This window comes from Gekko japonicus, unplaced genomic scaffold (genome assembly GCF_001447785.1).
Source record: "Gekko japonicus isolate JY-2015 unplaced genomic scaffold, Gekko_japonicus_V1.1 scaffold392, whole genome shotgun sequence".
Lineage (NCBI taxonomy): Eukaryota > Metazoa > Chordata > Lepidosauria > Squamata > Gekkonidae > Gekko > Gekko japonicus.
Window position 1 is genome coordinate 895,411 of NW_015174853.1, and position 23,077 is coordinate 918,487.

Genomic DNA, 23,077 nt, shown 5'->3' on the forward strand with positions numbered 1-23,077 from the left:
TGGCACCTTTCCCTGTCTTTTTTTGCCTTGTGGTATTCTGCTTGTGGTGTGAGCTGTCTTCTTTGTGATGTGGCATGATTGTGTTATTGGGTTTGTTTCTTTTGAAGGGGAAGTGATGTGTTGTGAGTGAGGACATATTTTACCTCAGAATACAGTAGGTTCCATATGCAACTGGCAATTCCAACTGCCTTGCTTGGGGGGGGGGAGTTTGAGGTGTGGAATGGAGTGAAGTCCAATCAGCTTCCATATGCAAAAGACCTTGAAATGCTGGGCGGGACTGCACAAAGCAGCGAGTCAACCCAGCCAGCGTCTTCTGACTGACAGTTCTTGCGGCCAAACACTAAAGGTGTGCATTTTGGAACGTTGGAGCCCACTATGGCTTTATATATAAGGGAGAGATAAACAGCATATGTTCCTATAATGTTTGAAAGAACCAACAGAATGTCGTAGGAGGGGCAAGGATTGATTAAGGAGAATATATCTTAATAACAAGTTTAAATTATGTTGCATATCACTGAATGAATTGATATGAATTATTAGTATGACAGCATGAGGTTCATTAAGGTGAAAGATTTAGAGGCTTTTATTCAATGCTGTTATATAGGTAAGATAGTAAGATCAAGATTAAGAGCATAATGTTGTATATGATGGGCAATTGATAAGCTGTCCTGTGCTGTTGGTGAAGTGAGGTATGGGAAGTGCGAAAGTAAATTTGCTGTTGAAGTGATATGTAAATGTAATAGGTGTGTAATATAAAAACCCAATAAATATACTTACAAAAAATGTTTTAGTTTGGTGCAATATATATTTCTTTATCCTTACAATCTGACACAGAAATGATTGCTTACCTTTGTTAGCTGCAAAAAGCATTTTAGCAGAGATGTCAGTACACAGAGCTGTCAAAGGAATTGGAGGATGTTTTGTGAAAGGTAAAATTTCTCTCAGTAGATCCCCCTACGCAAACAAGAACATACCAATGCAGCATTTTTGATTGTGGGGTTTGGAGGATTAATGAATCATATTGGTCTACTTTATCATACCTCAAATGTTTATATATGAGTAAATGCTGCCAGACGCCCACCAGGGATGGGGGAACCCCTGCTTTTGCGGGGCACTTCCCTGCTGCTAGCGAGCTGGCCAGTGGAGAGAAGCCTGCCCCCAACTGGCCTGAAAGTGATGTGATGACATCACCTGGAAGTGACATCATCACATTGCACGGCGACGCTCTAGTTTTTTGGCAAAACCCTATGGTAAAATTGGCTACAAAACCATAGAGTTTTGCCCAAAAACTAGAGCGTCAACCCCCCGACGGTGATGAAATGATGACATCACATCCAGGTGACGTCACTGAATCGCACGTGTGGCAGAAGATCTCAGAGAGGACCAGGGATTCCCCTGTCAGCTGCCAGGTAGGACTTGTCAACCCTATCTCCAGTGTCTCAAACAGAGGTATCTCCCTGGGTTGTCACATAAGACCCTTTTAATCTGAAGAAGTTAGAAATTGAACCTGGGAGCATCGAAATGCAAAACATATGCCTGTCACAGAGCCTTAGTTAAGTGCCGAATGACCAACAAGCATCTGCATTCTCACAACCCAGGAATTAGAAATCAGGAGCTCAACACAGTGAAAACAAATTTCACCTAGGTACAAAGATCCTGCATTGGTAGTCATTTGTGAGTAGGTAGGGTCACTGCTTGGGTTGCCAATCTCCAGGTGGTGGCTCGAGATCTCCTTGGATTACAACTGATTTCCAGGTGACAGAGATCAGTTCACTTGGAGAAAATTGCCACTTCGGTTACCAATCTCCAGGTGGTGGCTCGAGATCTCCTTGGATTACAACTGATTTCCAGGTGACAGAGATCAGTTCACTTGGAGAAAATTGCCACTTCGGAAAGTGGACTCTTTGGCATTATACCTCATCGTAGTCCCTCACCTCCCAAAACCCTGCTGTCCTCAGGCTCCACCTCCAAATCTCCAGGTATTTCTCAGCTCAGAGCTAGCAACTTTAGTCACTGCAGATACTAGGGTCAGCTCCCAGCCCATGCAACTCACTGATCTATAGCTGTGATGGCTCACCACGTGAGGTAGCAGCATAGAGATCTATATGTTCCTGGTTGTAACCATCATAGATATTACTCCTATGACTCTTCCTAAGTAAATCCATATTTGGGGAAGATTAATGTGTTTCAAGTTATAAAGGCATTTTTAAAGCCTTCCTGTATTTTCACTAGTCTAAATTTCTGTTTACCCTTTGAGCAAAGATTAATGTGTAAATATCTAAGATCTGGGATAAACTGAAAATGTTAAAATTGACATATTATATACATGTTAAACCTTTTTTTAATGCTGAAAGCCTAAAGCCAAACTTATTTCTCAGAAATTAAGATAAAGTAGACAGAGGAAGTTACAGTGCCATCCCAGGCAGAGTTGTATCCTTCTAAAACTTCTAAAAAGTCAATTGGTTTGGAATGGTGTAATTCCTCTTATGATGGTACTGTTAACCATTTAACATTGTATCCCTTAACAATCAATAAATGCCACAGCATCAAATCTGTACTAGCAGTGAAATCCACTTTTGCTATCATGGATCAAACATTCACTGGCTTTTCAGGAGCCTACAGTAGTATCCTGTCCCTATCTAACAGGGCAATCATTTATGTTGCATTATGGAAGTGCTATTACAGACACACTGATACCTTCGAAAAACCAAAGGTTTTTCTTGCCAGTTCATATTCAGTGTTGGGTTCCCAAGCATCGAGAATAAATCCACGTTTTAAACAGCAAGATTTTATTTCAAAGCATTGGCAAGACACTCAAACACGTTCTTTGTTAGAACTGAACACAAACGGTGGGGTCAAACATAATAAAGGGGTTTGAAGGAAACACAGAACCAATGGGTCACTTTCCCGCTGGCGGGCAAAAGGAAACGGTTGCGCGCTCATTCCCTGAGAACCGAGTTATCTCTAGACATAATACAGGTGCAGTTCTCAGACACTAAAAGCAACAAGCCGGCATTCAAGCGTACTCCCACCTCGTATCCTCCAGTTATCAGTCTTAGGCATTACAGCAGAATAACATACATGCTAGCAAGAGAGGGGGAAGGGTTGGAACAACTGTACACTGACCAGGAACACAGAACACCATGGCAGCTTGCTGACATTCAGCTATTGCTACTGTTGTGCTAATGCCCACTTCAAAACAGCATCAAGCTATCACCACTCTTGTTCTGTACGTGGACCACCTCTAGGGGTCCGCGGACAGGCCAGAGCTTGGATCCGAAAACAAAGGAAACTTCGGATCCTGGATTCCCCAGCCCCAACCAATAGCCACCTTGGCGGGACATTCAAACCCTCCAATGAGAGGGGGAGGGTTGCTGGTGGATATGGATATAGTTGGCCCCGTGGCCGTTAGTCTTTAGTCTTGTCTATGTGAAGTACAATAAACGTGTGCTACAGCATGTCGTTGTCCGAGTCCTCCATGTGGCGAACCCAGTACTTTTCAACTCTAATGGTTACTGCTGAACTGTGGGGCCAGCGTTTATGCCCACAATCAGACCAAGGGCATATATCTGAGTACCCCTATTGCTGCAATCTGGGGCTCCGCCTCCTTCCAAAGTTATCTTTGTGTCATGGAAGCTGCAGCAACACGGCTCCTTCCTGATCTACTAATATCAGAAACCTCAGTCCTGTGGGGAGCATTCCATGATTGCATCCTGACTCCTGAGAACTGGGGCAGCTAAAGTAAAGTTGGAAGGGCTCCTTAGATGCTTATGAAGTTCATGTAATTGGACTATTATGTAGTATAAAGTATGTGTTGTCCTTTTTGCCTTGTCCTTTTTCCCTTTTTTAAAAAAATAGCAAAAATGGAAATAGTTTCACGTTTTTCTCTAAGAATGGAGAAGGGTGGTGACAGGAGAAATGGAAGATACAGAAGAATCCTTCTTATATGCTCATTGAACACCTTGTCTCACACAAGCCTAGCCATGCAAAAGATCCTACCTTTATAGTCCAGAGATAAATGCAACCATCTTCATGAGCAGAGGCAAGGACAGGAATGTGTTTCTGTTCTACTCCAGCTTCTAATACATTGAGTAATCCCTTGTTCTCCAAGTTAGGTGAATCTGGTAGTTTTGTTAATTCTTGGCTTACCGCTTTGGAATTGGAATAGAATTCATTGTTACTTTCTCACCACAGTTCTAATGTTTTCCCCCCTTTTAACATAAAAGCCATTCTGCCACATCCAGAAGTAAATATTGAATCATTACCTGGAGTATTTGCTGCAATGGATGGCTCATTTTTAACACCTTCCTGAAATCATACAATAACACATACATTATATTAGAAATTTGGAAATCAGACAATGTACATGTGGAGATAGAATCCTTCAGTCACTGATATTTTAAGAAAAAGCACTTCCCAGGAATGCTGACAAGGGCACACTGTTCCAGTTGCCGAATAATTTTTTTTAACAATTCTGCACTTACAAAACTTTGGGGAAATGAGAATCTACATAAGGAATCTACAAGGAATAGGCAGTATTTGGGGGAAATGTGTCAGAATGTAATGAAATGAGAAAAAGTTGAGAAATATGTCCACAAAACTATGAAAAGAAGGGTCACTTGGAGGTCCTCTGGGCCCCAGAGTCAGTGAAAATTGAAATGCTGGCTCTCTACATGCCGAATATCAGCTTGCACCAGTAATTTCTCTGTTTCAAAATGACTCATCTACATAAAATGAACAACACTTCACAGCACAGGCCAAAAATATACAAAAGTCAGCTTGTACTTTTAACAGAGCATCTGCTTCTGGGGATGTTGAGAAAACAGAGTGAAGTATCATGTGTCCCTGATTCATTTTTCTATTACACTTGCATCCCCATTATTATACGTTTTACAAAGCCTCCATTACTTGTTACACAAAAGTGGCTACAGAGTAATCTCTGTCCAGTGTCACTATAATTAGAATTATTTGAGAATATTTCCACAGACCCATCCTGTACCCTCTGCTGGTGTTCTTTAAAACACCATGTTTGTAGATAGGAGGACTTTGTGTCAGTGTTCCGAGGGTCTTGGGATAGGAGTGGGTCATGCAGGACGTCCAGGACGACAGCCAAACCTTAAAGTCCAGGGGTCGCCTCAGACTAGGTCTCTCAGTTACTTCACTCGAGAGATTCCCAGTTGGGTTCGGGCCGACAGGTGCGAGTGGATTCGACCTTCCTGGTCCGCAGCTCCCTCCTCTCCGCCTCCTTTCCCGAACGCCCACCAGTCCTTCTCAGCTTCCACCTGTGGTTCTCTTTATTTGGTGTAGCTGTCTCACCTGCGTCCCCCACTGCCCACTCCTTAAAGGCATATAGCCATGCTAGTAAACTCCCCTGCGTTCTCCCACCCATCTCTTTGCCTCCCAGCCCCTTGCTGCGTTGCCCAGTCTCCTGAGTGCTCTGCTCTTCCTCCTTTTCCAGCTGGGCATCCTCTGCTAGGCCATCCGGCCAGGATTCCAGGACCTCCTGGGAAGGGTCCTACTCCTTGCTTAGCTGGCTGTCGACTGCTGAAGGGGATGCATCCAGCGTAGGCAGGAGGGGCTCACCCTTTACCTCCTGACACTTTGGTATATTGATTTATGGGAAATGATTTGTTCAGATTTGCTACAGATAATTTAGGAGCATGTACCTATCTTTATGCTGGGAGAAATTAAAACTAATTTAAGGGTCAGGCATGTTGATCTCATAGAATGTTCAATACTAATCAGTCCAATCTTATGCAGTTCTATATGTTCATTTTGTGCAATCTGTATTTTCAATAAAAATCATAGACATATACTCACATACATTATACGCTAAAGAAACAGAATAAAGCAGAGTAACAGCAGACTGAGTAATCAAATATGGCTTTTACATTTCCAGATCTATATGAATATAATTGAAGTAAGAGCTTTTATATATGTAACATCTACAAAAAAATTAACTAGACTTCCACTCTCCGATAATCAGTCTTGAAAAAGTTTCCAATTTAATTATCTCAGTGAGATAACAGGACCATAAATAATTATCAAATGTTCAGTGAGAGCCAGATTACGGGGGAGGGGGGAAAGGTAAACACCCATTTACATTCTTTACTTAGTTTCCTCCATCTTTCTTTAAAGATTTCTCTATTTTGTTCTGGTACCATATTTTGACTGTGATCCTGTTTAAAACATTCTCTCTCTGTCTGTTAGGTGCTACAAGACTTCTGTTTATTTTGTATGAATGATTCCTGCAGTGTTTTCTGTCATGCAGGTGGTGCCCAGCTGTTTCTCTCATGCATAGGCAGGGCTACCTATTGGCCAAATAACCTGGCCCAATTCTGTCCCTTGAACAAAGAGCTGGTATGCAACAATGAGAGGAAGATTTTTTTAATAGAATGGATTAAATATTGCCTATGCAAAAGTTGGCTATTCTCCTTCAAAGGATGTTTGTGTTTGTGTTTCTTTCATCTTTATTGCTGGAAATGCTGTTGGTGTGCAGTTTAAAACAACACATAAATATCCAGGCCTGTAGCCAGGATTTCTTAAATTGGAGGGCCATTAAATAATTCAGGGAGCACTGAAAGTAAAATAAAAGGGTGTTTTTAAAAAAAACCTAGAAGCCTAGCACCACAGAGCTGACCTCTGCTGGTGCTCTGGCTCAGCACCCAGGCACAGGGAGAAGAGGAGGCACAGGAAGAAGGAGAGGCAGAAGAGGAGGAGGAAGAGGTGCCCTGGCCCTGCCCCACTGGCTTCTGAGCCCACCAAAAGTTCCTGCCAACCCCACCTTGCCTGCCGGCCCGCCTGCCTAATTACCTTGCGCCGCTTACTCTCCTGGGAGCCCCGTGCCACTGTTGTTGCCAGCTCGTGACTCCCAGACCCTCCCTACAACATGCCCTGGAAGCCAGGGGCTGCAGAGTTAGCATCCACCGGTGCTCCAGCTGGGCACCCAGGCATAGGAGGAGGAGGCAGAAGAGGACGTTGAGGCACCCCAGCACTGCCAGCCTCTGAGCACTGCCAAAGGTTTCTGTGGGTCCCACCTCGCCTGCTGGCCTGCCCACCTCACACCGCTTCCTCACCTGGGAGCCCTGTGCTGCCACCAGCTCATGACCCCCAGCCCAGCCTCCCCCCCCCCAACTGCCAGCCTGGGATGGAGCTGGCAGAGCTGCTGGCAGGGAGGGAAGCGGTGGCAGTGGCGCAGGGAGTCCTCAGAACAGCCCAGAGAGTCAGGGGGCCTGGGATAGGTAGGAAGTAGTGGGGCCTCGGAAGGAAATCAGGGGGCCAGGTCCTGGGAGGCCCCACTGTAGCTACGGGCCTGTGAATATCAGCTCTATAACATTCCTGGCTCCTGCGTGTTTTCTTATTTGAGTTTAAGAAAATAACCTTTGGGTGCCTCCTTTCCCATCTTAACTGAGAATCACAGAATCAGACTCTTCCGTGGTGCAAACATAAAATCTTAATCAGGATTCTTGGCAGTCACTGAAACTGAAATGGAGACATACCCTCTTTATGCTTAAGTTGCTGCTGTCGCCTTCTGTGTCCTGTGTAGGAGTTTCATCGCTCTGAGGCTCTGAACTGTAGGTGGAGGACTGACTTAGTTGCCTGCATGGAAGACAGCAGCCAGGCGGCCCAGAATGTTAAGAGGTTAAAAACAGTATTGTGGTCCTAGTGCTAAAACGGGTGAGGAGACAGTGAGGCAACCACCCATTCCCAGTAATGCAAGAAACAACAGACAACCTTCTGGATTGAAAATGGCCACAACTTTATTGGTTACAGTAGCTGTAAGAGCCTTGGCACAGCGTGGAGCAATGGATCCAGGCATTGGCCAACCTGCCTGCCAGCCCATGTACCATGGGATGGCAGGATGCAAGAATTCCATATGGGCGCAGGCCAATGCATGGTCTCCTCCGCCACTTCAGAGTGAGGGTGCCTTGATAGCCCCTGAGCTGGGCATGTCCCCTGTAAGGTCTCACCCTAAACTCCCTTAAGGGGATCCCCAAATATGGCAGAAACAGGCCCGCAGGCTGCCTTCCCCCTGAAAATGGATGCTGATACCACCCGATGCAGTTGTGACAGAGAAAAAGGGGCCAAGAAAAAAACCAAGCCAAACAAGCACCTGAAATAACACATTGGTGACTCTAAAAACAAAGGGAGGGGTGGATAGGAAAAGCCACGAGGTTGACTGGGCCAGGCAGCACAACGGGGCCCTTTTAACACAGCCAGGTGGACCAGAAGGAAAACTCCCTCTGTGAGGTCTGCTGGCCTGGGTTCCTGCCCCTGTGGCCCTGCCAGCTGATCCTGTTTGGCTAGGCTGAGGGGAAGTCTGGGGAGCCCATGTAGCTGTGTAGAACTCCCCAGCCATTACTCAGCTGCACTGCTGGCCCTAGATGGCCTGAACACTGCTGGATTGCCTCTCTCCTCAACCCAGCAGGCCCACAAATGGGGCCCAGGTAAGTCTGGGGCCTTAGCTTAGAGGACGCTAAACACAACTAAGAGCTGCAGATTCATAAAGAATACCTTTATGATCTTGCAAACCATATTCTTTTTTAACACATCTGTAACAGATTAATACTTTCTAATACATTTTAAATATCTTTATAAGAGGAGAAAAATGTGGAGCTTTAAGGAAAAAGGATTGACTTCATCATGCAGAGCTAGATTTGAATCTAATAGCAGTTTAGAGACCAAGAAGATCTTCAAGGTAGAAGCTTTTGAGAGCTAGGGTTGCCAGGTTCTACCTGTAGCTGCAGCGGGAGAGTCCTGGCCCTCTTTGGGACTTCTCCGGCACACGCACCGTGATGACATAACCTGGAGGTGACGTCATCATGTCAGGCATGTTGGGGGTGGGACCACTATCATTTGAGGGGAAACCGTAGACTTTTCCCTCTAATGATAGAGCATCCCCCCTGCAACATGCCCGGCGCACAATGATATCACCTCCAGGTGATATCATCACGCTGGGCATATTGCTGCGATCCTGGCACTTTGGGGGTGGGGTTCCCCCTGGTGGCCCAATATGGGCTGGTGGGTGTGGCCCATTGAGCAGCCACCCCCCCCCCGGGGGGACCTGACAACCCTACTGAGAGCCAAAGCTCCCTTCATCAGATACTCAGGGAACTTTGACTCTCAAAAGGTCATACCCCAAAAATCATGGCTCCCGCCATGACGACTGTTGAAATGGCAGTCATTGGACGAATCTTTGGCCCCTCTCCTGGGAGCAGCAGGCGCATGAGAGAGGATACAGCAGCTGCGATGGTGAGGGAGTACCTTTCAGAACCGGACAAGTCGCAGGCAACCTGTCCACTGAGCTACTGGGCCACGAAGGAGGAAGTCTGGCTGGACCTCTCTGCCGTGGCCCAGAAGCTGCTCTCATGAGTACCTTTCGGAACCCTACAAGTCGCAGGCAACCTGTCCACTGAGCTACTGGGCCATGAAGGAGGCAGTCTGGCTGGACCTCTCTGCCGTGGCCCAGAAGCTCCTCTCATGCCCTCCAACAAGCGTGCAGAGTGAGAGCGGTTGTTAGCTCGCATCGCTCACGCCTGCTCCCCTGGTCAGTTGAGCAGTTGGTCTTCCTGAAGGTCAACTTGCCACTGTTCGGTTTCCCGGTCCTAGACTTTGAGGGTGATTGAAGTGAGCAGACATACTTGTGCTTGCATCCCCTCCCGGTCTCTGCTGGGAAGCTGGGTTACAATGCTCTTCCCATGATTAAAACTAGAGAGGCTATGGAGAAGTAGCAGCCAGGGCCATTACCATTTTCATTGGCACAGAAATGCCCCACCAATCTCCCCACTTCCATCCATCCCACCTGCAGCATATATACCTCTACAGAACCCTGGTAGCTGTGCAGTGCAGGGTGATGTTGAGGGTGGTACACGTATGCACCTAAGTTACACTACCAGCCACCCCAAACCAAAATTGCATGCTGAAATTAAAACAGCAGCACAAAAATTGTTCCCCATATGAACAAGGTAGAGTAGGGTAGATGCCAAGCAGCCTCCAGACAGAAACCAGCAGAACCCACAGGAGCACCATAAATAATAATGAATGTAAAGGAATGTTAACTGAAAAAATAATTTTCTTTTGCAGGGGTGAGGTGGGAAAGGGAGAGCCTGTGATGAAGGGCAGCTGCTGCACCTAGGCTAAGCCTCCTCCACTGTGGCAGGTAGTGATGGCTGGTGTACTACTGCTAAGAGAGGAGGACCAGTGGACAGACAGACACTACCCCCTCCCTCTCCCTTTCTGAGGCATTAGTGGGCAGGGCTTCTTGTGGTGGTGGTTTCTTAACAGGTTCTGCTGCTGACCTGGCAAACATGCCCCCACGGTTTATGCTGCAGAGAGTATTCCCCTAATACAGTTACTTGGGAATATGCACCATTGGGATAAATTGAATTCTCAATAAATACGAGCAAAATAAATTCCCAGATAGTGGAGAGCATCAGCACTGAAAATCAGGGCTTAGTATGTGGCTGGCTTTATCTAACATCATTTAAGTCCTACGAATTATAGCCACAAGTAGTAGCAAATAAGAAAAATTAAACTGTGCCAAAGAAGTTAACTGCCTCCTGGGATTTATTACTGTGAAAACCTGAAACAATGTACTTCTTCAAGCACAGCCTTTGCTTTCCTAGTGTAAGGCTGCAGAGTTTGGTGGGATGAGTATCAAAGGCAAAGCTGTAGGTCACTTTTCCTAACCTAGGAGAGCCTCCTAAGACAGTGGACATAACACACACCTGTTATACAATTTACCTACCTCACAGAAAGAGCACTTCGATAGAGGAACAGTAGCATATTGATTCCAAGTACGTCAGAGCCATCTGTTTCAACAGCCTGGCCAGCTTTGAATCTGGAAATAAAGATTTTTTTCTGTAATTTTTCCACACTCATTTGATAAAATGCACATTTCTCCTGCACGGAATCGAAGGGCTGTGATAAACAGCCTGCTTCTGTATTACACTTTAAAATTTGAGCACATATAGTTTGTGTATAAGAAAACATGCAAATGACTCAACCTAAAAGGCCCATGTACTGCCCCATAGGGCTTCTGGAATCTCACTGCATATTATTCCAAGTTCACATGGCTTTCGATTGAGAAAGAGCATATTTGTGTCCATAGTTTTAAAACATAAACTGAGGCACAATCCAGAGAGAATTAATTTGTAATCATTTCTACTTTCCAAGGCACATAATTCAGATTTAGTTGCAGTAAAAGTTCCCTGAATTTTACAGTTATGAACCTTTCCCCCTTAGGTGGAGATTGTCAACGGGCCAGAAGAAAAGTGTCCTGTCCCTTTAACAGAGATTTAGGTGTTTTCCACATGAGGACAAACATGTATAGTTTCCCCATTACTGCCCAGCTGCCATTACAGTGCAGGGGCAGCGGGGATTCCACAGGCAGGTTTTCCCATTGTTTCCTGCCCTGGCCCCATAGCATCACCCCTGGGGGCTTAGTTTTTTTAAAGGTTATTTAATATTGTTCTATTAATATAATGTTCTAACCGTATGTGTAACAGGTTCTCTGATTCCCAGACTTCATTTTTAACAAGCAAGTCTCTAGTCCCTTTCATTGCCTTTCATCTTGTATCTCTCCAACAAAAGGTGCCAGAGACGTACTTTAAAAAGATGAAAGCTGGGAATTCAGAGAGCCTGTTACACATTGTTAGGCTGCCATGTGGGTGGGCCCAGGTAAATCTAAACTTTCCTGCCCCCAGTGCCGGATTTATACATAAGCTAAATAAGCTACAGCTTAGGGCCTCGCAATCTGCTGGGGCCTCGAATAAAAACACAATATAAAAAATGATTTCAAATATTAAAAAGGTGTATATATTTTAAATTTTTCTGAGACCAGCTGATGTGATTTAAAACAGTAGGGGGCCTCTGGGTTTTGTATAGCTTAGGGCCTCAGCAAGTCTAAATCCGGCCCTGCCTGCCCCCATGGCAGCCATCCAGGCATTGCTGCAATCTTTCAGAAACCTTTAGAGCAAAGCAGGTCTTAGGGTTGCCAGGTCCCAGCGGGGGGATTTGGGGGGTGGGGCCAGGAGGGAGTGGGTCCATCCCCAATGTGATGACATCATGCAGCATGACATCGTGTTGGTGATACAGCACCCCATGAGCACACCGCCCACTTTCCCCCAACCAAACTTCAGAGGGAACCTTCCCTTTAAATGGTTGGGAAAAGCCAGGCACAGTGCACATCTGCCCTGTAAGCTGCAAATTCACCACTTGCAGGGCAGGCGCACATGGCCCCCACTTGAAAAGAGTGGGTGCCCCACGTGCCTGCCCTTTAGGCTGCGAATTTGCCACTTGCAGGGCAGGAGTGAGTGGCCCCTGCTTGAAAAGAGTGGGTGCCCCCGTCTGCCTGCCCTGCAAGATGCATATTCAAGGCTTATGGATCAGGCACACAGAGTGCCTGCTCTTTTAAAGCAGGGCTGCAGATGACCGTTGGGGGTGGGCTTACCCCCTCTCGCCAACTGGCCGGTGTCTAGGGGGAGCCCCCAAAATCAGGGGGTCCTCTGCCCCCACCTGGGGACTGGCATCCCTAGCAGGCCTTAATGGGTGTAAATGGGCAGCTGAAGCTTTTAATGGCATTTAGGAAAATAACATCACCTGTTAAATTACATTCCATTAAGTCTCTATTAAAGGACAGGACACTTTTTTCTCCAGGCAACTCTGAATCCAACTAATTTGAGTTCCATGCATCTAGCAGGACACTCTCTGGGGCCCATTCTGCATCTAGCATTTGCTCCATTGTTTTTCCAAACCCACACTGGAACAGAAAAAGATGCAGCTCAAAACCACATTCAGATACCTTGGGCCATTGGCTACTGACTGCAAAGTCACCCCTCAGTGGCCATAAAATGGGGAAAAAAGGGGTCAGGAGGGAAGAGTGGAGCACAGATTTAGGCGTCTGCTGCCATCACCGGCGATGCCACGTCCCCTGGTCTTAATTTAAAAAACAAACAAACCATTTATGTGAAAATTGTGCTTGTACTTCTAGATCATATTTTGTCCTTGAGAAATTGGTCTCTTACTCTTTGGAGAGAAGGGTTAGAAAAGATTCGTGCTTTTCCAGACAAAGGGTAGATGTAAGGAAGGTGAAAAGGGTAGGGTCAATTGTCCATGACCTTTCTTGGGAAACCTAACTGGCATTTCCAGGGGACTTTTAACCTGAGGTTGACTAAGGGCCATGCTGTTCCCTTGGAAAGCACCTGTGTTTATATAAGCATCCCTTGAAGCAGGAAAGGATGTGTTTATGTATGCTAGGATAAGTAGACTAAGGATGAGGGCAAGTAATGTCTTCTGCCTGTAGTGCAAAATTTTGAGATATTGCCTAGGAAGCTACCCCAGCGAGAAAATAGTCCAATTGTACCTCATGACATGGTACCAGCTAAATATTCTCTCCCATTACCTGCACTGTGGTACAATTATGTGGCAGCTGTGTCCAGAGGGAAGTACTTAATACCCTTGTTGGCTTGAGTAAAGGCAGTAGGGCCAGCAACAGTGGCTCATTGTCACAAAAGCAAACCCTAGGGCAGGCAGTGTCAGTCCTGAACTGGTGCCTGAGCTCTGTGATGGACCACAGAGCTTGAACAATCTCAAACCCAATCCAAACATAATGGAATGAGTGAGAGTGGGCAAATTTAGAAGGAGACAACCTGTTTGGGGTGGGGGTTAGAGTCTCTTTGAATAAGGTTCGCAGTTTGGGAATACTGTTGGACCCAGCTTTGCTCCAGGATTCCCAGGTACTAGATTGCAGCTCAGAATATACAAGGTCTATTGTGCAGCCTTATGAAGATCAGAAGATCACCCTACAGGGGGACAGCTGAAGGACTGCTAGTTAGCATAGCTAGATTAGGGACACCCACATTTTCAAATTATTTCCTTCCTGTTTCCTGATTGGCTCTTCTGAAGATTTCCTGGTCCTGCAGAGCTTCTGTTGTTGTTCCTCCTTCATCAGGTAGTTTAGACAGTTAAGGTTCTCTCTCTCCTGTGTTCCAAAGCAGTTTGTTCTCCCTTAATAAACCTACACATTTTTCTCTAAACACTCAGTGCTCCCCTTCCTTTGCGTGTTTAAACTCTGCCAGCACTACTAACTCCAGCTGGTTAGCCATCTGGGCCTTCTGCAGAAAGACAAAGAGCTGGTTGCTGCCATTGATGTCCCAGTGACCTCTCGTTTAATAGAGGTCTGCATTTGGCAGTGAATGGAGGCAATCAGAAACTGGCAAGTGTTTTCATAGATAGAATCATAGAATGTTAGAGTTGGAAGGCACCTTGCAGCTCATCTAGTCCAACCCCCTGCACTCTGCAGGAGCACTTTTTTTGCTCCACTTGCGCACTGATATTAAGTATTAGTTGGCAAAATCACAGAATACCTATATTAAAACAACCTCAAAAGCTACCAGTATTTTTCCAGGCCCAATTCAACATAGCGGTTTTGGCCTATAAAGCCCTGTTTTTCTTATGTATCTCAGGGAGTTTCCTGTATTAACCTCCCTGAAATTCAGGATTAGCTAGAGAAACCTTACTCCAGGGAACCAGGACAATCACAGTAGCACTTGCCCTCCCACAAGTGATAGTCCTGGCTCCCTCTCTACTGAGAGCCTGAAAGGGGGAAAATATCCTGTCCCTTTAGTAGAGGTTTGATGGATATTGTTTATCAGGTAATGTTATTTACCTCCATACCAGGAAAAGCTTCAGCTGCCAGCTATACTTGAGGAGGGGCTGTGGCTCAGTGGCAGAGCATCTGTTTTGAATGTAGAAGGTCATAGTTTCAATCCCTGGCATCTCCAATTAAATAGACCTGGTAGTAGAGGATGTGAAAGACCTCTGCCTGGGACCTTGGAGAGCCACTGCCAGTCTTGAGTAGACAGTATTGACCTTGATGGAGCAATGATTCGATTGTGTATAAAGCAGCTTCATGTGTGCCCATGTCTAAACATCAACCTCTATTAAAAGGACAGGGCATTTTTCTCCAGGCCTGTTGGCAACCCTATCTGGACATGGTAAAGACATGTATTCATTCAAAAAATCAAGGTTTGGATTTACTTCATTAATTCTGATTTTTCATCCCTGGTGGTTTTATTGCCCTGTTTATTGTTTAGGCTTTGATATGATTTTATATCATGATCTTAAAAATCTTTTTTTAGAAATGTTATTGTAATGATTACATGCTGTTCTCAAATTTTGTCTGGAAAGTGAGGTAGAACATTTGTGAGAATATGAGCCGACTCTCCTAACAATGGCATTTCCCACATAGAGTTTTATTCACTCTGTGGGCGCTTCTTGGCATCCTTTGTAACTTACATGTGTCTGGCGATGGCAGATTCGAAATCCCACATGATGATAGCACCATTTGCACTTGCAGTTGCTAACAAATTATACCCTTCAACTCTCAGCACATCAAAGCACTTCACTTTTGCTTCAGGTGGTAAAGGATTCTAGAGGATGCATAAAAAAAAGACTTATGAACCATGACAAGGCTGATGATTGAAATAATAATAGATATGAACTAAAGCAATTATACAGCACTTAAAACTAAACATTGTACATACATTTTAGGAGAGAGGCGTAAGAGTCCAGGAGCACCTTAAAGAGTAACAAAATTGGCGGTTGGGTATGAGCTTTCATCTGTCACTGCTCACTTCTTCAGTGATTCACGAAAGCTCATATCCTACCACAGATTTTGTTAGTCTTTAAGGTGCTCAAGTGGTTAAGACGCTGAACCACAGGCTGTGGAAGGTCGGTAGTTCAGCAGTTCGAGACCTGAGTGTGCCGCATGACGGAGTGAGCTCCCGTCTCTAGTTCCAGCTCCTGCCAACCTAGCAGTTCGAAAGCAAGACATTGCAAGTAGATAAATAGGTACCACTTCAGTGGGAAGGTAACAGCGTTCCATGTGCCTTGGTGTTTAGTCATGCCGGCCACATGACCACGGAAATGTCTTCAGATAGCGCTGGCTCTTCGGCTTTGAAACGGAGATGAACACCGCAACCCTAGAGTCGGACTCGACTGGCTTTAACAGGTACCTCATCTCTGCAGACACACACCGAAGAGCTGAGCACATGCCCTAAGAGGAAGAAAGCAGTGCACCCCTGACAGGTAAGCAGGGGCAGAGATCCAACAGCCTTGTATTGAGAGTCTGCACTCACCATTCCCTTCCTTATCACACCTACCCTGTTGTCAGGTTCTATAGTCAGATCACACCAGTGCCATAGCTTAGAACATGTTAGGGTGCACAGCATGGGGCTCTGTCTTCCACGCCCCTGATGTGCACACTTACAGCATGCAGCATTGCACCTTGATTGTGGGAAGGGAAAGCACAGAGCAGGCACTTAGCACTTACACCCACGGGAAAGAGGGAAAATGAACACTGATGCAGTTTGACTAATGTGTCTCTGTGAAGAACCCACACAGGTACCTCATCTCTGCAGACACACACCGAAGAGCTGAGCACATGCCCTAAGAGGAAGAAAGCAGTGCACCCCTGACAGGTAAGCAGGGGCAGAGATCCAACAGCCTTGTATTGAGAGTCTGCACTCACCATTCCCTTCCTTATCACACCTACCCTGTTGTCAGGTTCTATAGTCAGATCACACCACACAGCGCTTCATAAGAAGTATTCTGTTTATTGGTAGTTCATGACTATGACACTTGAACATTTTTTGTCAGGAATGACCCAAAGCAGCAGGTCACCCAAAGTTATAGTAGTTTCAAAGCCCCCCCCCAATACAAGCCGAAGCCAATAAGCATTGTGCATGGTCCCCCGCGCGTGGGAGAAAAGTGAGCAGGAGAAAAATGAGCCGTTTGTTCCCAGCAGGTCAGGAGCAGCTGGAACCCCAAGGTCAGAAAAGCAGACACAGATAACAACCCAGACAGGAGACATCGTTCGTGTACCAGGAAGGAGGGATCACTCCCCACACATTCCAAAGACATGGCAGTGTTAACTGACACCTGTGCACCACTTCAAAAATGTGGGCTTCGCAGCTAAGGCTAATGATGTGTGTGTATCCATCAGGCCACCCACCAGTATGCCCTCTGGCATGCAACTGGGGTGGTGTTCACCCAGGAGAATCTGCCCCGGAGTGCTGCCTATGATGGAGCGAGGCTGGCAGGGAAGCTGCAAGCCCCATATCAGGCTGGCAGCATGGTCTATTGCCAGGGCATCTCCTCCCGGCAGAGGACTAACTATGGCTGGGTCTTGGGCTGACTGACAGCTGTGCCTAGTGAAGCTGCTGGCCAAGCACCCATGGCCCCTGTTGTCTTGTAGGGTAGGAGGACTATGCAGCAGCACCCATGAATGGAATAGAGACAACTGAAGTGTTACTCCATTCAGGGGAAAGGGGTGGGATGGGTGCCCTGAAGGGGAATGCCAGCAAATAGAGCCCTCTCCATGGCACTATAGGCTCTGTTGCTGTCCCACAGGCATAGCTGTCTGTCATCATTACCTATGTCTTTCTTCTGCATATGTGCAGGTGGTGATCCAACAGGGAGGACAGCCGGGAGGACGACATTCCCAGTGCAGTATGGTCTGGCTGTGGTGACTGTTGTGGATCCTGCCGCTCTGCCATGGGGCTGCTATCTCACTGGTTCCAGCCTACCTGCTGTACCTTCAGGATGTCCAGACAGCCATCCATCTGCCATGTCTGCCCCACTCACAAGCACATCATGATAGAGGGCTCGCCCTATCTCCCTATGGCTCCATGGAGCAGCTTGCACTGGACAAAGGAGCTTTGCAGCTCTGCTCAGTGGGCCTCATTCCTACTTCCCAGCTGCTGTTCAATAAAGTCTGGAGTGTTCCAAAGCTGTGTCCTTGTCTGTTTGGTGTCAGGCAGTTGAGGCTTGCCCCTGACTCCTCCCACTTCCAGACCCCTCATGTTGTGTCCCATGTGATGTCACTGAATGACTTCCTCTGCACACATCTGAGGGAGTGGGCTCTGATTCATGGGAGGCTAATGCTGGGGTGTTTTTTTCACTCTTCACAGTGCCATTGGACTTCTGTTGTTTTCAGCTACAACAGACAGTCCCCACGTGCCTCCCACTCACATATGCTGCTGGCTGCGAAGTGCAGTTTGCCGGAGGGATGGGATGGGGGAGTTGTCTGAGGGGAACCATGTGCCCTTGCAAAGTGAGTCCCTGGATGGAGGGGGAGCTGGGATGCAAGGAGGGCTAGGACAACAGGTCCTTGTATGTGGTACAGAAGGTTTGTGAAAGGGTGTGACAGCCAAAATGTTAGTCCTGGGTGGCTCATCAGCTGGACTGTCCCCTCCTCTCCTTTTCAGTTAGCAGTGGGGGGATATTGCCTGCCCTCTCCCCATGTGGGGATTAAGACAGGGGCTTGGCCATGCTGCCTCAGTGCCTTTCACTAGGCCACACCTGATTTTGTGATGTTCCTTGCCCAGCTGCATATGGTTGGTGGTGACATCAGAGATGCAGTGGAATGCTCAATGCTTGATGAATTCCACCTTTGCAGGTTCCTGCTGGGCCCAGTGATTAGGGCACTCATCTTGTGTGTTGAGCCTGTGAGTTCAAGCCCTGCCTCTGTCTTGTGTTCTGCTGGCAAGTTGACCATGCTGTCACTTGGACACTCCATCTGACAGGTGGGAGGGTATGACGTCCAGGAGCTGTGGCTGCACTGGCTGGCATTGGTTGGCCGTGTCTGTGGCACTCAGATGGAAGTCATTGGCCACAGCTCCATGACTGGTGGGTGCTGCCAGAGCTGCTAGGGGCTGTGGTGTGCTCGCTATGGGTACATGCCTGGTGGGGGGCTCTTTTGTTCCCCTACCACCACAGAATGGTCACAGGGAGCCAACCAGCAGCTCTGCTAGTACACTAGTGGCCAGATGACACTGCCCATATATACCTGTCACATAATAAGATGCAGCCAGGCTCTAAAGCACTGGTTAAGCTACTTACAGGCTACCTGACCATTTGTAGAATTTAGAATTCTCTAAAGGTGTGAAAACACTTTTCACCTCCATATCTGCTTCAACAGGATCCTTCTCAGGCAATAGTTGAACATCTGGAAAAAATCCATTTGCTTTCCTGGTAATGGGGCTCAGTCTTAGGGGCATTAGTGGATTGCCTTGAAGTGCCAGTGACAGGGCTTCAGGAAGACTCCAGGTAATACACAGATTAGGTTCACCTTCATTACTCTAGAAGAACAAACACGTGAAGAATAGCAGGAAATATGCATTTGACAATTAAATTGCATGATTTATTTAATCAAATAAGTGGGATAAATTCTCAGGTTACTAACAGGTTTCTAATCTAGATTCAAGTGGTTAGCTGCATTGGTCTGAAGCAACAGAACGAAGTGCATGAAGTGTGCATGCACACGAAAGCTTATACCCAGAGTTAAACATAGTTGGTCTTAAAGGTGCCACTGAGGAGAGGGGGGGGGGAGATACATTTCTGTTGTACTGGGAGATGAGTGTTGTAGATGAACAATGCAAACAGCAGCCATAGTGCTGGTACCCAGTGTACATATTTGATGGCCCATGGCCTTTAGAGGACCTTGGGGGGCGGATGGAGAGATAAAACTATATAGGGAATACTCTGAAGCATCATTTGAGAGAATGGGAATCTCCCTGAAAACGCTGTATGTGTCCAAGCCAAACCAGAAAAGGATGAGAAGCAAAGATACAGATAAAAATCACGGACACTCTTTGAAACCAATACCATCTAAACAAACTGGATATCCTTTAATAAACCAACAACATATCTATAAATCTGTGGAACATTACTGTGGTAAACCAAACACAGTTCAATGTATGGTCTTTGTCAGTGGTCGCTTTATAAAATGTATAAATACTTGGTTTTTAATCCAATCCTCTTGACCTTTTCTGGTTTGGGTTGGTTTATGTGCTGCATGCAGGAGAAAGGTGGGGTATAAATGAATTAAATAAATAAATACCAGGCAGAGCTACCCTTCAAACTGCTCTCTTGCCGAGGCAGGCACAAAACTATCACTGCCCTCTCCCTGAGACAGAACTCAACTGAACTGTAGCTGTGCTTCCCTCCAACATTGCATCCCCCCTCTGAAAGGTGATTGGATTCTGGAACAGCACTCCCATTAGCCCAGCTGATTGGCTATTTATCCCTTCAGGGGCAGGACAGCCTCCTGTCTGCTATAGCAGGTAAGATGTTTTTATTTCAGAGGGCAACTGGCAGAGGGTAAATTGTTTTAGCAGACTGGGGTGTGTTTTTAACCTGTGCATTGTTTTTATCTTGATGATGGATTGTTATATTGTTTCTGTGTTTGTAAATTGTTGTTGATTTAATAACCTGACTTGAGATATGGTGGGATAGAAATATTTTATGTAAATAAATATCTTGACTTAAACAATGGACAAGGCAAAAGTGATTCCCACCAGCAACACTGAGGAATCATTTTATATTACCATGAAAAAACAGTCTTGGAAATCTTTTTTAAAGGATCTGTCACACTGGGATTATATATCTGAACTGGAGAAGTGAATAAAAAATAATGTCCAGATACTGGGCACCAGGGCTATTTTTGGGCAGGAACGCACAGGAACGGAGTTCCGGCTGGCTCCTGAGTTGGCCACGCCCAGCAGGAACTCATTAGCATAATAGGCCACACCCAACAGCAGAAACTCATTAGGACTGGCTACCGTAGGCGTGTGTGGCCTAACATGCAAAGGAGTTCCTGCTACAAAAAAGCCCTGGGTTTTGACAACAAACAAGGTAAACAGAATAACAAGCAAAAGGTGGGTGTGGCTGGATAACCACACTTCTGGTAACATGGGGGTGTGGCCTAATGTGCTAATGAGCTGTGCTGTCAGGGGTATGGCCCAATATGCTAATGAGTTCCTGCTGTTGGGTGTGGCCTATTATACTAATGAGTTCCTGCTGGGCTGGGGCACTGAATGCTTATGATATTCTAATAGCATGGCAAATATTTACATTGTTCCTTGAGGGTCCACGGCACTTTACAGTGTAACATTAACAAAAAGAATATTATCTGCTGTAGGGAAGTTACAATCCATGTTTCAGCAGAACACCAAAAGGAGGGAGGGGAATGCAGAGCCAAGAGTAACAGGATAAATAGGAGCAAATGCAGTTACATGCTGAGGGTTAGTTTCTCTTGACATCTTCAGGGTTAGCTCCTCTTGGGGAGGAGGCTTGAGGGATCATGCCAAAAGCCTCGCAGAAAGGGTATATAATGTGGAGAGATTTGAAATAAGAAAAAGAATAGCATGGCAGCACATAGCTCTTTTGGTAAGAAGTTCCAGACAAGGGGATCAGCAAGGGAGTTGCAGAAGACAGCAGGAGACCTCTTAGTGTCTGCCTGTGGCCAAACTGAAGGCATGAAGGTTATGGACAAGGATGGAACAGGAAGTAAGGGCAGAAAGATGGGGGGAGAAATAAACAATAAAACTATAGCTTTAAATGAAGATGAGAATGTTCTGTTATATTATTATAATGGCATGAAGCATACACAATATTGATAATTTAGCCATGCAGATCCACCTTTAGCAACATGTTAAATGCTTGCTATTGATAAAGCTAATTCCTTGAAGGAATGTTTGACCATCAGAATTAATAACTGCAAAATGGAAGAGTAAAAAGCATATTAAAATGTTAAATACCTGAACAATTTTGATTGTCCCACTGTGCTCCAAGACCAAGATCACATGTCTGCTCTCACTAGCCTTCAGGTAAGTCATCTGGATCAGCCAGTGTTCATTGTCAGAGCTTTCCTTGGATACAGGCAATGCTTTCAGTTGTTGTCCACTGCCAAAGTCCCATGTTTTCACAGTCCCTGACCATAGAGCAAAGCAGAAGAGTCACTGTGGCGTTGCCTGGCTCTTATCTATAAAAATTCACCCTAAAATAGATATGTTAGTCTTTCAGCTGTGGGGAAACTGACATTCTTTTCAACCTGCACTCAGTAACCCCATGACATATTTATTCAGGAACAGAATGAGTCCAATATGACTAAAGTGGAACTTGAACCCAGTTCCAAGTCAAGCTGAGCTATACTTGTGTTCTTCAAGGTAGGGCCATTCACGTGAATTTCTGAGATGATTCCTCAGTCCTCATATGGTAACTTTTATGTCTGAGGAATGGTCCACACAAACACCAAGACAGTTGGTAAAACTGTTCCCAGACAGCATTACTTTGGATTGCAGTGTGTGGTAATGTGGAAAACATATTTTAGTCTTATAGTCCTTAATATAATACATTATTTTTAAATTGGATGTTATTGTAGTGAGCAACTATTCATTACTTTACCATCGCACGCTCCAGTGGCAAGGTGAAATCCATTTTTATCAATTGCCGCACATGTCAGCTCAACACCAGGCCCATGGGCATCCTCAATCTGGTATATTAGTTGCCCCGATTCCAGTTCCCAGATCTAAACATAAAGTGAATTATATGCAATCCAACCTAAGCTAATATATTAGGTATTTTATTTTTTTCTATAAAATACCTGTTTCTATAAAATACCTGTTGCTTTCTTAAATAGCTGTACAAAATATTAAATTAAGAAAAAAGATGATAAAACTGGGGGGAAACCCACAGGGAAGACCAAGAGCTTCCATTAATAACATCCTCTGTCTAGCTTAACAGACAAGCAAAAGTAATTACTTTTGAGTCTGCAGTTCAGCTGAATGTTTCCCAACACAAAAACATCTGCTCTGCAACTAAATCATTTATTTATCATAGATAATCAATCCTTAGGAGAATTAAGCCTTTAAATGGCTTCAAAATTATGATCTGCATAATAAGCAAGTTTCTTGTTTAACACTTGCTTAATTGTTCTTAAGTTATTCAAAATAATAGATTTTGCATTTGAAAGGCTGACAGGATTTATACTCACTCTTACAATAGACTCAGCACAGATTGTAAGAACTTGGTGAAAGGGCTTATTGTATAACAGCACATTGATGTTCCTTTCATGCGTCTGAGGGACCTGCTTTGTGTCTTGTATCATCCGTGTTAGAGGATAAATATCAATGACAGCTGATCCTGTGGACCATATAGTATGGATAAATGCAAAAAATTGTTCATGAGTATACCACGTCATGTTAGAAAACATGTTAAGTCTGTATTTCAAATA

The 23,077-nt window shown here is 45.5% G+C and overlaps 1 protein-coding gene across 1 annotated transcript in view; it reads right to left on the reverse strand.

The window, feature by feature from the left end:
* Window positions 1-23,077, reverse strand: part of WDR64 (WD repeat domain 64) — a gene marked incomplete at its 3' end in the record, with an annotated part of 128,473 nt that overhangs the window by 13,479 nt on the left and 91,917 nt on the right. The window contains exons 12-21 of the mRNA XM_015424565.1: window positions 22,838-22,986; window positions 22,249-22,372; window positions 21,603-21,775; window positions 18,963-19,142; window positions 15,298-15,431; window positions 10,748-10,840; window positions 7,500-7,599; window positions 4,266-4,308; window positions 4,000-4,151; window positions 849-954 (exon numbers count right to left, since the gene is read on the reverse strand). Coding sequence (XP_015280051.1) covers window positions 849-954; window positions 4,000-4,151; window positions 4,266-4,308; window positions 7,500-7,599; window positions 10,748-10,840; window positions 15,298-15,431; window positions 18,963-19,142; window positions 21,603-21,775; window positions 22,249-22,372; window positions 22,838-22,986 — 1,254 coding nt within the window. The remainder of the gene's footprint in view (window positions 1-848; window positions 955-3,999; window positions 4,152-4,265; window positions 4,309-7,499; window positions 7,600-10,747; window positions 10,841-15,297; window positions 15,432-18,962; window positions 19,143-21,602; window positions 21,776-22,248; window positions 22,373-22,837; window positions 22,987-23,077) is intronic.